General features: G+C 39.1%; 1 protein-coding gene across 5 annotated transcripts; it reads right to left on the reverse strand.

Moving 5' to 3' along the window:
* Positions 1-1,549: 1,549 nt before the first annotated feature.
* LOC114558971 (uncharacterized) lies at positions 1,550-13,739 on the reverse strand. 5 transcript variants are annotated; one of them, XM_028583318.1, is made up of 10 exons: positions 13,711-13,739; positions 13,453-13,619; positions 5,225-5,300; positions 4,988-5,054; positions 4,383-4,572; positions 2,993-3,085; positions 2,651-2,734; positions 2,447-2,530; positions 2,082-2,213; positions 1,550-1,967 (listed from the first exon to the last, which is right to left on the reverse strand). In XM_028583318.1, the coding sequence occupies exons 3-10, from the start codon at positions 5,257-5,259 to the stop codon at positions 1,684-1,686; spliced, it is 969 nt and encodes a 322-aa protein (XP_028439119.1). In that variant the 5' UTR covers positions 5,260-5,300; positions 13,453-13,619; positions 13,711-13,739; the 3' UTR covers positions 1,550-1,683. The 5 variants fall into 5 exon arrangements, with proteins under 5 accessions (XP_028439119.1, XP_028439118.1, XP_028439122.1 ...); XM_028583317.1 differs by lacking the exon at positions 13,711-13,739 and having other exon boundaries at positions 13,453-13,660; XM_028583321.1 differs by lacking the exons at positions 2,447-2,530; positions 13,711-13,739 and having other exon boundaries at positions 13,453-13,660.
* Positions 13,740-16,007: the final 2,268 nt, after the last annotated feature.

A 16,007-nucleotide genomic window follows, 5' to 3' on the forward strand; every position in this document is an offset into this window, starting at 1 on the left:
CCAAAAATGCAGATTTTTGGTCCCAGTCCGTTCCTGTCAGTCACTGTGGCTCAAGCAGAGAGGAGCTTTTCCAAACTAAAGTTGATCAAGTCATACCTGAGGTCATGTCCCAGGAACGGCTCACTGGCCTCATCATTATCAATCACTCAATAGAGGAGCAGATTTCATACAATGACATCATTGATGATTTTGGATCAAGGAAGGCCAGAAAGGTCAGGTTTTAGTTGTAGTTTGTGTTTTCTGTTCTTAATGCTATAGTATAATAATTAGATTATCTTTAGTGTGTTTTCACATTTGTGTGATGAAGGATTTGTGCTATTAAGAATATTTCTGCATTTTATTTGTATATTATTCTTAATATTTTATATTCTTGTTGCTCTCTTCTCTTGTTAAATTTTTTATGATTATATATATTTTTGGCACATTTATGTATATAGTGTATATTTATTTTAAGTTCTGATAACCTTTACTGTCATATTTTGTGCAGAATTGTGTCCATTGTCTTTTGGTGGAGATTGTGTTTCCTGTTGTAATTGCAATAGTTAAATAACTGGATCCTCTTGAGTGTGTTTTTCAAATGTTCTAATGAAGGATTTGTTTGAGAAATATAATTTTCTCTTTCAATGATGTTGTTAAAAAATTATAAAAATATTTTTTGGTGCGGGGGCACTCAAAGGGGGTCTCTCGCCCTGGGTGTAATTCAATGTAGAACTGCCCCTGGCCAGGACACTCTTGTAAAGGAGATAATCTCAATGAGACTTTTCTTGGTTAAATAAATTCTAAAAACGTTTTTTTAAATAATTATATCATATATTATATAAATATATTATATAAATAATAAATGTTTAATCTAACATTTCTTATTTCCAAACAGATGTGACACATTTATTTGTTTTTCTGCAAAAATATGATTTTTTTTAAACTTAATAAACCATGTGCTAAAGAAAAGTCCACAGAAAGTACTGCAGTGATATGTTTATGCTTTTATTCAAATGTAAGAGAACATAAAAACAATACAATATGTACAAATTATTGTTGCTGCAAAGCTTTGTCATCCAGCTTTCAGGATAAATACTGTAAATGAGACTTTAACTTGCTGGTACTGATGCAGTACTCCTGTATGTCAAGATACTTACACATAAAAAAACAGCTATGTTATGCATTTTGAAGGAACAAAGGGAATTTCCTTCTCACATTAAAGACCATTCACGTTTCTAAAGAAAAAGTAAAAAAATAAACAATCAGACGGTAAAAGTGAGGTGGTTTGGCTGGAAGCTTTGGTCCAACGAGCAAGTAAGTTTCTGGTGTTTATCTGGATCCAGGTGATGATACAGGATTATGTTTAGTGTTTCTTAACATTATGAGATAAATTATGGTATTTTAGAACATTTTCTCATGAAATAGTTCACTGCCTTAATCTAATGTTAAAAATCTGGCATAAGTATTCCCTCACTGTATATCACTGTTTATTGTGATGCAAATCCAGAAAGAGACACAGATGAAACATTCATGAACCTTTCTTATAAGGAAGATTATGGTTGTTGTTGCTGTTGCTGTAGCTGTTGCTAATCAGCTTTCATATAAAAGAAAAAAAAATGAATGACATTTTAACCAACAGTATTGATAAACTGCTGCAGTGTGTGCACAGTTATCATTCAGCTGAAGAAAAGGACTGTTTCTCTTTCACATGGTAAAAAGCAGATGACCACTGAATGTGCTTCTGTGATTGTCATTGTCATATATTCTTGAGTCAACCCACAGACGCAGAAACACAACATCTCCGACCTCTAGAAGCAGTGTGGTGCCCTTAGCAGAAGAGCCATAACCGGATGTCTGATGCTCATATGCAATGCAAATGTGCTCTCCGTTCTTGACCAATACAACAGCTGAAGCATGTGAATTAGCTCCATCTGCACCTATGTAGAACTCAAAGTGGTAGGCTCCTCTCACTGGTGCAATGAAAAAACCTGTGGGACAGTTTCTGTCAGTGAATATAACTGTAGAATCATCTGTTGCAGGTTGAAGTCAACATAGCTTTGACAAAAGTCAATTTACTTATTTAAATTTGAGAATTCTAGTACCTGTGTTTGGGTTGTAGGCATTTCCAATGTTTGTGATGACATATCTGAAGGTCAGAGGAGTGTGTGTGTTAAATGGTCCCAGAGTTCCTGAGCCTGAAGCCAACAGAGAGGCTGAGAAAGCCACCTGTTTGACTGAGAGAGGGAGAGAGGAATATACTTGTTTTAAAGTGGATGATGTTACAACAAGGAGATGGTTACAATAATAATCTTGTTTCTAAATTCAGTATTGTAATCCTCTATTAAAAACATATTATTCTCTGTATTATTATGCAATTCACCATTTTATATAGCGTTTTTAATTATGTAAATATCATTAGAACGACACTGTTCAAATACTAAATTGGTAGTTTAAGTCGGAGACTTACCTTCTCCATCTCTCTTCAGAGCCTCCACCTGGTTTTCTGTAACATTTGTCCTGGCTTTCATGGTGATTAGCTCTGCTGTCTGTACTGCAATTATTTGGAATAAGTACCAATGAGAAATAAACCATATCCATCATTTTAGGTATGTTTACATATTTTAAAATGAAGCTCTTTGAAATTTGAAGTAATGGTTTAGTTGAGTCTTACCTTCTCCATCTCTCTTTAGAGCCTCCACCTGGATTTCTGTGACATTTGACCTGGCTTTCAAAGTGATCAGCTCTGCTGCTTGTGCTGCAAAACAGTGGCATCATTACTGTATCTGATGAAAACATCCCAAAATCATCAACACTGTCTTTATCAAGGTTTGCTTTGGCCATTGAACATTTAGATATTATGTAAAAAAAATCTTTATAATAGAACTCGGTTTTATATGACTCAGTTTTATTGACCAGTATATTATGTTAAATTTCATGTAATTTTAGTTTTTTATTTGAGTTTATGATACACTATTTTAAGTCACTTAGAGTCATGATGTTCTCCACAAAGTACCTTGAATTTGTTGTTTTAGCTTGTCCACCTCAGTCTTCTGCCTCTCCACCTCAGTCTTCTGTAACTCCAGTTCATTCAGCTTAGCTGCTTGTGCTTGAATAAATAAGTAGATGCCTGTATGTTAGTTTTTATTTTACTGCACCATTAATTTCCTTGGAAATTGTGTCAATGCAACGGAGTAAAAGAAAATACTCTTTGATTCAACAAACAACACTAAAGCTATGGTAAATTGTTGAGTTGCTTTTAGGCCATGTTGGCTGCTTGACTCTAGATATGGAAATGCTGTTTATTCTGTCAGTACAGACATTTGTTGTCCCAAGAGAATAAATGCTCAGGACTTTACTGCCACCAACAGGCAATTTTTAGTTACAGGAAATGTTGTTACAACCATTAGATAGATTACCACAATGGACATTTATCTTCCCCACAGGATGAATTGTAATAACTTTGCTGATCCTCTGACATTTCATCTACTGCCATCATGAGGTCAAAATCTCAATCAATTCCACAATGATGTTGACATTTGGGTTTTAATTGTCTTTTCAATTAAAATTCCTAAACAACTAGTTGATTGTCATGCAATTTGGTACAGACACTCATGTTCTCAGGATGAATCGTAACATTTCTGTGATCCCGTAAAATTTAATCTAGGCCATCATCAGGACAACTTCTTGGTAGGGGTGGGGGAAAAAATCGATACAGCATAGTATCGCGATATTTTTCGTGGCAATACTGTATCGATACACAGACGCCAAGTATCGATCTTTTATGATATATGTGTTGGTCAGTTTGTCTGCTTGACAATCACATTTTGCACCAATAAAACTGAAGTGTGATGAACAAACAGAGAAATGTATATTTTTAGATACAACAGATGTTGACAAAATTGTCCTTTCGGGACATTATTTGAAATTGGGAAAAATCTGAAGTTGTAAAAAAGGTAAAATATTGCAATATATCGCAGAATATTGCAATATCTTTCAAATCGCAATAATATCGTATCGGGACATAAGTATCGGGATGATATCGTATCGTGAGGCCTCTGGTGATTCCCACCCCTACTTCTTGGTTAGTCCAATGGTTTGGTTTATGACCAAATTGGTTCCTATTGCTATTACTTCCCTCACTTCCTCACATACTACTGTACCTTCATTATATTCATATCATGTAATTTTGACATGTAAATATGCAATATTGATCAATATATACATGCATTGCAGCTCCAGTTCTCTCAGCTTAGCTGCCTGTACTATGAAAAAGAAATTCAATGATAAGACATATTCTTTGCAAAACACCATTTCTGTCATTTGTGTATGGACTTATAAAATGTTATTATTCAAAATAAAAACCTGTTACAAAGCAGAGGTTCCTTTTGCTATTACTACCTTACCTTCATTCTCTCTCTGTAAGTGTCTCATCTCCACCCTCTGTTCAGCCAACGAGGCGCTCATCTCTCTCAGCACAGCATGGATGTCTTGTGTGCAGGTCTGTTGGTGGTCAGAGGCATTCGTTGGTTCTCTTACCTGGGATCCAGCTTGATTTCCATGTGGAATAATGTTGTTGTCAGACTCTGTCTGAAGCTGAGCCATGGAGAGAGAGCAGATCAGCAGCAACAGTGGAAAGCACATTGTCATCTCCATCATTCTCTGCAGTCTATTCAGTTCTACTTTAGTTTTTGTGTTAATCTCAGCCTTAAATACTGTTTATGCTGATCAATCATTACCAGAAATGTTCATCAGAAACATGTGCAGGAGATCTTTTTTGATAACAATTATTACTTGGAGCATATCATCTAGAAAACACTGAAAACACAGCACGCAAACATAAATGATCTATCAGTAATTGTACTGTATGTTGGACTGTAGCTCCCAATCCTCCAACAATCAGTTTACTAAAATTCAAAAAGTATATTTTAAATATCTATTCTCACTGTGTAATTTTAAGAGTTGCAATTACATTTTAATTATCAACATTTTAAATAATGTTTTAAATCACGTCATGGTTGATAATGCTGACAGGTTCTAAGACAAACAGTACTAGATAGATGTGATTGTCATTGTCACTGAAATTTAAAAAATAAATATAAAGAAAATGTGAACAATTTGATGTAAAAACAAGTCATTGAAGAAGTAAACAAAAGATTACCATCTCTACCGGTTCAAACATTAATGAGACAGTCAGATATAGTGACCTCCCTGAGGTTGTTAATTGGCTGATAAAGCAAAGACTTACCAGAAACCCAAGTTAGATGAGCCATAAAGAAACATTGTTTGTCCTCAATAAATCCAGCAGAGTTATAAAGTCTGGCCTTGGAAGAGAAACAAAACAATAACACAAAAACATCCACTGGCACTGGTGGCAGTCATGTGAGCAGTTTATGTGATCTTCACTACTGGAAGGTTAGCTACTTAACCTTACACAGACAAAAAGTAATCAATGCATACTCTGTATATGTGAGCATTACAAATAGCAGTATAAAAAACCCAATTATTGCAATAAAGCTAAAAAGCATTTTCATGTGACTTAATGGAACCAATAACTTATATTGGTTAAGTATAAAAGATAATTGGCAATCTTGCACCACAACCTCTTAAACAGTTTGTATGTGCGTATGTGATGTTCATACGCACAGAGTAGTCAGGATCCGGTATTGGAGACTGCACTACTCAGTATGACACGATATGCCCTGCTATGACATGAACTTCCACGAGTACCTTCAAAGTCACTGTTCCATTATCTTTAATGTGACTATTATTTACCACTGTTCATCACATCCCCAACTGGTCCCATCAGACACCACCTACCAAGAGCCTGGGTCTGCCGAGGTTTCTTCCTAAAAGAGAGTTTTTTCTTGCCGTTGTCGCAACAGCCACTGCTAATGCTTGCTCTTGCATCCTCTGTGTCAGTTTTATTTGGGTCAAATGAGTCCTGCCAAGGTCAGTCTCACCCTGACTAAACTCAGAGATGTCTCTGGTTGTAGTAACTGTCTACCTGCTTTAACCGCCCCTGGAGAGAAGCCCTTGTCCTTCACCCCAAACTGGCTCATAAGTGTGTCAACTGTCCTCACTGTGCTCACAATACTCTACCTCATCCTACACCATGATGTCCAACCCGGTCTCACGGCAGTTCGTGTAAATGTCCACGTTATTCTTAATCTATTGATACGTGTTCACGGAGACGTTTTTCTCGTTTATTACGTGTAAATGTCACATTATTTTCTCGGGGAAAGGACGGCGAGAGGCGGCCGAAAAGGTCGCTCCATAAGCCGGGAGGCGCCTGCGAGACGGCCCGCGAGGCGGTACACTGGGCACGCCCCACAATAACGGGATGGCGGATGTTGGGTTTAGGAAAAACTTACGGGGAAAGGGCGCCTTAAACGGCGGGGAAAGGGCGCTGTGGGCGCCGTAAACGCCGGGAGATGCGCCACAGTAACACGCGGGACAAAACGCCACACGCAGGGACGCCATCCCCGGGAAACAAAGCGTCGCACGCGGGAGCGATCCCCGCTCGCCCGGGTGAAAATCCTGTGTTGTTCACCACCACCCCGACCAACCTCCCCACGCGGATTTTCGGCTTTTTATATTACTCCCTACAATTTTCGTGCTGTGGCCACAAAATATGCTTCCCATTGAAATACATTACTTTACATTTTCGTGTTGTCCACCACGTAAAAACCGACAAAAACGTCTCCGTGAACACGTATCAATAGATTCAAATAACGTCACATTTACACGAACTTCCATGAGACCGGGCTGTGAGGTCAGTGAATAGTGTGCTACTGTAACAGCTGCTTTTAAAGAAGTTTGCTACTTTTGAATAAAACTAGATTCCCGGGCCACACAAACACAGCGAGAAATGACCAGACAAAAGATATAGATATATATATATATATATAGATATATATATATATAAAAAATAATGTATTGCTATTAAAAGTTAAGTTTAAAACATTAAAATAACATCTCAAGTAAAGACCCAGGAGACAATTAAACCCAAGGAATGATTCAATGCTCTGTCCCAGGGTAAAAGCCTATCCAAGTTCAGTCCAGACTTGAGTTAGCTCTGGGTTTTCCTCTACCGCCGGCACAGAATGTCTCGCTCCCACGGTGCTTCAAATAGTCCGTTCCGTATCCAGAAGTCCGGGACCAGGAATTCCGGGGTACCGCTCTGCTTCTGTCAGTAACAAGGGGGGGTAAGCTTTGCTTCAGAACGCGAACCTCCGATGGCGCCATTTTGTTGCTACAAAGGTATCACCTCTTGTTAGCATTCCACTGACCGCCATTTTTTTTTACGTCACTTTACTGTGAATAACTTTACATCTGAAGCGTTTAAAGCAGGGGTTGGCAACCTTTTTGATATGAAGTGCCCTTTTCAAAATTTCTTGTTTATTAGTGTGCCATGTTAACATTAATTTTGTTTATGACATCACATCAAAATGTAATATCCAGGGAATCTGTAATAATCAGGACCTTGTAATTATTATTATTATTGTATATTATTATTATGGAAACATGGTTTTAGTATGCAGTCCTGATTGGTGGAAAATGGGCTGACAAAAATATCACTGTCAAAGAGCCTGAAGTGAAAAGTTGTGGAAAAGCCCAGCTTTAATGACGAATGGACTGATAAGCAGGTCCTGTATGCCTCATTTTCAATGAAACGATGCTGTGGCAAAATAATAATAACACAACCAGCATCATTATCAAGAATGAAGGAACATAACGATTGTGTCATTCACATGCATATTAAGTAGCCACATGTATTTGTTTTGGTCTAATAATGCATCCATATTTACCGCTCCAGCGGAGAGGATGGTTTCTTCAGACAGCTTAAGTTTATAAGAATTTGTCAAAATTTCAAGATTCCCTGCAAACTAAGAAAAATAGACTACAAACCAACAGCTTTACTTTTAGCTTGTTTTGTAAAAATTAGCTATTTGCAGAGTAGAGCTGTGTTTGCGTAAAACAAGAGTGGACTGAGTGGACAAGAGTGGACTGAGCAGACAGAGCAAATTGAAATATCGCTTTATACATGTTGATGCCGGTCTACACAGGTGAGTGCACTGATAAGTATTGACTTTTAACTCACAAAGGTTTAATTGTAGCCTCCTTACAGTAACGAGACTAGCGTTAGTTCATCTGCCCCAGCGGCCGTCGGTAATCCTCTTTGTATTGTTCCCAGTCAGAGATATGAGTCAATCAAACTACCGTAAATAACAGGTCGCGCACAGGCGCCGATTTATGTTTTCCTCCATGGGTGCTCACACACGCACACAGTTTAAAAAAAAAAAAGTAGTCAACAATGTTTGCATTTCAGAACCTTAGGAAATGGACAGCGGATGACACGAACACACACGCCGTAAAGTAAGCTAGCTTTCAACTCAGGACAGCTCCACTTCTCACAGATAGGATTGGAGATGAGAAGTTTAATTAGCTTCGTGGGAAATTATAAATCAATGCCACCGACATGACCAATCACACTATGACAGACGCTCCACTTAGCACCACCTGCAATGTTTAATATTAAATTAATATAAAAATGAACTGGCAGTCTGGCACATGTGGGTGCTCAGTATTTTTCGTGGGTGCTCAAGCACGGAGCACCCACGGTATCGGCACCTATGAGGTCGGCAACTGTGAACGTTGTAATTTGGCATGCGGATAAGAGAGTGCTTCAGCATTTCAACCATGATTTCAACACATCAATAACTCTCTTGCACACATATTGCCAGTGTGCCATTGGTTAAGGTCCCGCGTGTCCATGGTGGCACGCGTGCCTAAGGTTGCCGACCCCTGTTACATCGCCAGGATAGCGCAGTATTCCTTAGTTGAAGTCTAGCCAATCTGCTTGGAGTCCAGTAGCATCTATTAAGAATTTTATAATTTATCAGCTGGGATTGAGTTTCACGAACGTTAGCATGCCATTTTGAAACAACCTGTTTCCAAGCTTCTTCCTTGATCACACACCCTAAATCTCTTTCCCATGCCACTTTAAGACTATTTAAGTTAGGTGCGTTAGCACCTCTAATACAGGCATAAAAAAACTGAGCCCAACCCCTTTTTGTAACCGTTAGCAGCATACATAAGCTGTACATCCGTTGGTGGGTCAGTACCATTTTTTAGAGTTGCATGGAGACAATGTCTTATTTGGAGGTATTTCCAAAAATCAGTGTTCGATAGCCTGTAAGTTTGTTTTAAGTGATTAAATGAAACCACATGTTCACCCTCATATAGGTTATCTAAATACCATATTCCTTTATTAGCCCATTGTATCCAGCAGAAAGCCTTTTTATCTATTTGTAGCTTGGTGTTGTGCCAAACTGAGGCTCTAGTTGTTAGCCATGGGGTTTGTTTTGAATGTAGGTGATACAATTTCCAACTTTCCCTAGTGAATTTAAGAACTGGATTTTGGTCTGGTATTGGTCGGGCAAACTGTGTCAAGAAGGCCTCCGATGAAAAGGGGGCAATTAGTTCTTTTTCAATATACATTCAAGCAGGGGCTTCATTGTATGTCATATTATTTTTAGCCAGCTGCGAGAGCGAGAATGACCAATGATACCAGTCAATTCTGGGAAGAGAGAGCCCGCCTGAACTTTTAGCAGAATACAATTTAGTACGATTAAAGAGGGGTCTCTTCCCTTGCCAGATGAAGTATTCTACATATTCGGATATCGATTTCGGATATCCTGAATAATTGGTTGAAAGTTAATCTGCATCATTTTTTCCAATCCTGGTATGAGTTTAATTCCCAGATAAACCATGCCTGATTAGATCTGTCTAAATGGCCACTGGTCCCTTGTTATCCCATGGCAATTTTTAGACAACGGCATTACTTCTGACTTGGTCCAATTGATTTTGTAGCCTGAGATCTGGGAAAAATCGTCAATTAAAGAGCACATTGTAGGTACTGTCATTTGTGGATTACTGGAGACAAGTAATATCATCAGCATATAGAAGTAAGTTATGCTCCTGCTGGCCCGCTATAACACCTTTAATATTTGGATTATTACGTATTGCAATAGCTAATGGCTCTAAGACCAGTGCAAAAATAAGAGGGGAAAGGGGACACCCTTGTTTAGTGCCCCTATGTAGCTCAAACCGCGACGACATTACACCGTTACATAGTACTGATGCCACTGGTTCAGTGTAAAGTAAATTTACCCATTTAGTAAATAAAGGTCCAAAACCAAATCTTTTAAGTGTTTGAAATAAGAACCCCCATTCAACTCTGTCAAAGGCCTTCTCTGACACCAAGCAATTTAGGGGCTAACACCTCAGAAAACTTTTTATAGAAATCAGAGGGAAAACCATCTTCCCCGGGGTCACAGCCTGGCTTGAGGTCCTGTATGGCACACTTAATCTCTTCTAATGTGATGTCATTTTCTAACGAGTCACTATCTTGTGTGGATAGACAAGGAATCTGTAGGGAAGAGAAGAATTGGTCATATTGTTCTATAGATACTTCCCCTTGCGATGTATATAAATCTTGGTAAAAAGACTTGAAAGTCTTATTAATTTCCCCCACCTCTGTAGTCAGTTTATTTTTGTCATCAAAAATAGAAGGAATTAAGTTTAGAAGTACTAAGTAAGAGTACTAAGCTGTTTCACTCTATGGGCTAAGTATTTACCTGCTTTCTCACCTTTTTCATAATAATTTAATTTTGTGCAGAATAGAGCAAATTCCGCTTTCTTCTGTATTATGTCATTTAATTCCAATTTCAATCTGTTTAAATTATTAAAGGTTACTGGGTCCGGATGATTAATATGTTGTTTTTTCAGGGTACTAATCTTTTCTTCTAATTTGACTAATTTTTCATGTTCCAGGCTTTTACGTAGCGAGCAGTGTTGGATAAGCTGTCCCCTCAGGAAAGCCTTAAAAGCGTCCCATGTTATACCAGGATCAGGAACAGAGCAGTCATTGAAACGCCAATATTCATCTATTGCCGTTTGTATAAAGGAGCATGCGGTCTCATTTTGCAATAGTGAGTTGTTAAAACGCCATCGTGTTTTTTTTATGGTTCGATGTGGTAAAGACCACATCAACCGGGGTATGATCAGAGAGAACAATATTCCCAATTGAAGCAGATTGAACCTGACTCACCAACTGTTTTGAGATTAGAATATAGTCAATCCTTGAGTATGACCCATGAGGATGGGAAAAGAATGTAAACTCTTTCTCTAGAGGATGAAGTGTACGCCATACATCTATTAGGCCACATTCATCTATCATAGTATCAATGGCTGTGTACATTAAAAGGTATGGCCTGTTTGTGACTTGACTTATCCAGCTGTGTATTCCTGACCTGGTTGAAATCACCACCAAGTATTACATTATGATTACCGATATTTCTAATAATATTGCAGATTTTGTTAAAGAAATCGGGAGATATCACAGTGGGGGCATAGATATTCATAACCGTAACTTTCTGTCCTTCTAAGCTTGAATCCAAGGCTATCCACCTGCCTTCCTGGTCATTATATGCTTTGTGGACATTAAAGTCTAAACCTTTCTAATCAAAATAGCGACACCCCTACTCCTAGTATTGAATGTACTTGAGTATGCTTGATCAATCCACCCCCTCTTAAATTTCTCAGCTTCCTCAGCACTTAGATGCGTTTCTTGCAGCATAGCTATGTCTGATTTGTTTTGCTTGAGATAGGTGAATTTTCTTACGCTTTATTACATGGTTACATCCCGATATGTTCCATGAAATAATTTTTGTGAATCCCATAGTATGTCTCTTGTTTATAGATTATTAGTCACATAAGAGTAGATGATATAGATCTTACACGGTGTATTGTCTTCGTCAACATATGTTATGTATGTAGTTGCAAAGCCCAAACTAAAACCTGTAATAAACAACCAATAAGTATCAAACCAGAAAAGTAAAAAGAAGAAACAAAAAACAAAAAACCACCATTCCCCAACCAAACCCTTCCCTATACAAGAAGGTTGCACCCCTAAGCCGTTAAGCATCCGATATGTTCCCATTACGCTGATCGCAATAGTCTCCTTTCCTGTGGGAGTCTCCCGATTATCAAACATAACAGTGAAGATAGAAGGCTCATACAGTAAGTAACGAATACTCAAAGGGTATTCCAGAACAATTGAACTGCTGATACTACAACACATTAACCATCCGATGACAGATTACAAGATGGAAAGAAAATAATGAACACAGTGGTACCTCTGGGAAAAGTTCTGTCCAACATAACTGCACAACGCAGTCAAGCCGTATAAATAGGTTGGGGGGAAACACGGAACTCCAAAAAACTCCTGAAGAGTTTGTCATGAACAGGCCCCTGTTGACGGTAACGTGTTCATTTTATGAAGAGGTTTCTCGAAAGGACAAGTCCCGTCATTTTAACCGAATGTAGCTTCACTTTCCCTTCAGAGCAAGCACCGGTTTCTCATAAAAGTCCTTAGCTTCGTCCGAGGTCTCGAAAATGAGGTTATCACCCTTGAACATGACTTTGAGGCGTGCGGGGTACAGCAGCCGAAATCGAATGCCCTGCTGATATAGATCTCGTTTCACCGGGTTAAACGTGGCACGCTTTTTAGCAAGGGCAGTGCTCAAATGAGGATAGACCCTCAGCGTATTATGGAGGAAATATTTATTCATAATTCAAATTGAAAGTCCAACGAGAAATTGAAAGTCCAAAGGGAACACAAAGAGAGATCAAATTAAAAAAAAATTATTTTTTAAATTTTCCATTTGGCTTTTGAATTCAATATTTGGCTTTTGAATTTCAATTTATCATTGGCTTTTAATTTTCATTTAATATTTGGCTTTTGAATTTCAATTTAACATTGGATTTTAATTTGCCTTTTGAATTTCAATTTAACATTGGATTTTAATTTTCATTTAATATTTGGCTTTTGAATTTCAATTTAACATTGGATTTTAATTTTCATTTAACATTTGGCTTTTGAATTTCCATTTAACATTGCCTTTTCATTTGGACTTGACACATGTCAATGTAAATGAGGAGGTGTGGCCCAAAGGCTGGTGGGAGGGTCTGAAACGAAAGGGGTGCAGAAGCACCTTATGAGCAGCAGGGGGAGCTTACTGCTGAGGAGCACACTGTTAAGCATCTGTCACCACTAGGCTGGGTCTTGTTTCACATGATAGAAAATGATGATGTAAGCTAAACACTAACGACATTTCATGCAACAACCGTGAAGTTTTCATGTAGTTACTATAACTGGGCCCGTGTTAGTGAGGACTAGATTAGGACTGGATTTAAAGCTGATTCTGGTTCCCAACTTCGCCCCAGGTGTGTCTGTTTAAAACACGACTCAGACAACTTCTCTCTTTTGATGTTATATTTAATTAAGCAACAGTAGAAACATGGGTGTGGGTAGCTCTGCTTACGTGTGTTTGTGTGTGGTCAAATTTCGAGGACGCACACACAATCTCTATGGAACGCCAAAAAGCTCACATTATGTCACTTTCCTACCTGTTTTGAATCTCAACCGGATAGTCATCGTCCGAACTGCGACCTCTACTTTTTCCTTTCTGTCACTTTTTTCTCCGGGTGGGGCGCGCGGTGTGAGGTGCGTTTCCATCCGTTCTGCTGCGTCCTCCTACGTCGCCATACCGGAAGTCCTCGTCCGTTGTTTATTTCTAAAGAAACACGAGTACCTGACGTTATGGCTCCGTAGCAGACGTTTTTGTAAAAATAGGCTAATGATTGTGTCATAACCAAGTGACTTACTGTCGCACAGTAGAGGAATTACCGTATAGTACAGGAGAAGCTCGCAGTCAGTTTCGACTTACATTAGCTGTTGTTGAAGTTAAAAAGTTAAAACCCGGCTTATGTTTTGAAAACAATGTTTAATGGGGCCTGCAGCTAAAGTTAATCAAGTAACTACACTATCAGCATTTGACTGCCTCACCCAAAACCTAGCTCCTAAAGAATTAATCAGGTCACGTCTGACATTTAGCATATGAAGAAGACTCATTGTCCCCACAGGAAAGGTAACTATTGTTTCTGGTTTTGGGGAGCCACTCCCTGCAGGGCCAGACGTGATTAGAACAAAGGAAATGCAAACTCTGTCAACTTGAATAGAATCGGCACTACCATGCGAAACGACCTTTGTCTGTGACCTGGGGTAAACCTAAAATCAGAGGTGTGTCTTTAATCAGAGACCCACAATTCCACAGGAATATAATTCGGAAACTGAGGTGATTTCGGGATTCAATCTGTGACCCCGCAAGAGGAAGCGATTGGAGTCCGCTGTTTACAGTGCATTTGTTTGTCATGTCACATGACTGTTCTTCTGTAACTCCGCAAGGAGAAGCATGAGAGCAGTCCGCTGTCAGCTGCAGTGTTTTATGTTTTATGTTCATGTGTTTTGTCTTGTCGTTTTCATGCAGTTTCATTAAACCTTTTGCTTAACTTTCAATTCGACCACAGCCTCTCCTCCTTCCTCCAGAAATCAGAACGAACACCTCTTTTAGAGAATTTCTTAACACTGTTTAGGTGCTTAGGTTATCTCCTTACATACCTACACTCTCCGTCTCTGTAAGATTGGAAATGATTGAGATTTCTCTCCGTTGACTTTCAAGCTGCAAAAAACTAATTTTGGTCAGGCCAATCACATTGTGTATAGAGTCAGTGGGCGGGGCTTATGGCTGCTGCTGCTGGGAACAGCGGACTTCTGGAAGACTTGGAGTTAAGCTTTTCTTTGATAAAAGAACGGCACAGAAATTATTCTTAAAAAAGGAAGATGTGTTCGGAGTTTTGCCGACTGGATACGGCAAAAGTTAATTTATCAACTAGCTCCGCTACCTTCTTCGTTGCTCTACCTGGTTGTAGCGCTATCCTATTGTGTGCAGAGGGAATTTGAAAGACAACCGTTTATCCCGCCCCTCGGATCGAGATCCGTCAATGGTGAGTTCCCAGACCCTACATCTGGATGTGGGTCTGGCTTGTCAGGCTAATCGGCTCCAGCAGGGCACAGGAAATCCGTCCAGCAGTGACTCCGAGAGAACAGAAGCTCAGCAATCCAATCCGCTGCTACTCCGTCCAGCGCGTCTGTCTGGTAAGAGATCTAGCCTCCTTTTATTGGGAGTGGTCTGATCAGCTGGCAAATCAGAGCTGATGAACGGGGTTCTACAGGTGTGTCAATTAGTGTTTGTTTTTGCAGTTCGTGAGAGAGGGAAAAATAAATAGTCCACAGCAACATATAATAACGTAAAACCACAGCAAACAATATAAGAAAATCACAGCAAACAATATATGGAAACCACAGCAAACAATGTAAGAAAACCACAGCAAACAATATAGGAAAATCACAGCAAACAATAAAGTTTTAAAGCAAAAAATAAATAAGTATACAAAATAAACTAAGCTCAATCACACTGCTCAACTTATTTTATATTATATGACACTACCATTAAATGTAACAGCATTATTAGTTAGATTGATGACTCGTACTGGCAGTATGCTCAGCTAAACTCTGCAAACCACTCTAAAACAGCACAGTATTTAGAGAGGAAGGTGGAGGGTTTCAACACTTTGTGGCTTATTAGATAAACAGGTGGCCTTCTCAGCTGCATTGCTGCCCTCTGGTGATAAGGTCCTGGAACCCTATCATGAACACACAAGCTGGTCTTAAAAATGTCACTAAATACTGGAAATTCTACAGCTCCAAGAAAGATCCAAGGACCCAAACACAACCCAACTGTCCATGTCCTATTTGTTTTATGTGGGTTTACTGATGCCGTTTTAGTAATATGGACTACACATACAGTAGGTTTTTACGACATAATAAATAATCACAAGGTTGGCGGTTCGAGCCGCAGCCTCTCCTGTCCGCATGTCGAAGTGTCCTTGAGCAAGGCACTGAACCACAAATTGCTCATGATTGGCGGGCTAGCGCCTTGCAGTTCCGCCACCATCAGTGTATGAATGTCTGTGTGAATGAATGAAGGCAAATTGTAAAGTGCTTTGTCCGGTAAGGTAGGAAGGTGCTATATAAATGGAGTCCATTTACCATTTAATGCGTC

Source organism: Perca flavescens, chromosome 7 (genome assembly GCF_004354835.1).
Source record: "Perca flavescens isolate YP-PL-M2 chromosome 7, PFLA_1.0, whole genome shotgun sequence".
Lineage (NCBI taxonomy): Eukaryota > Metazoa > Chordata > Actinopteri > Perciformes > Percidae > Perca > Perca flavescens.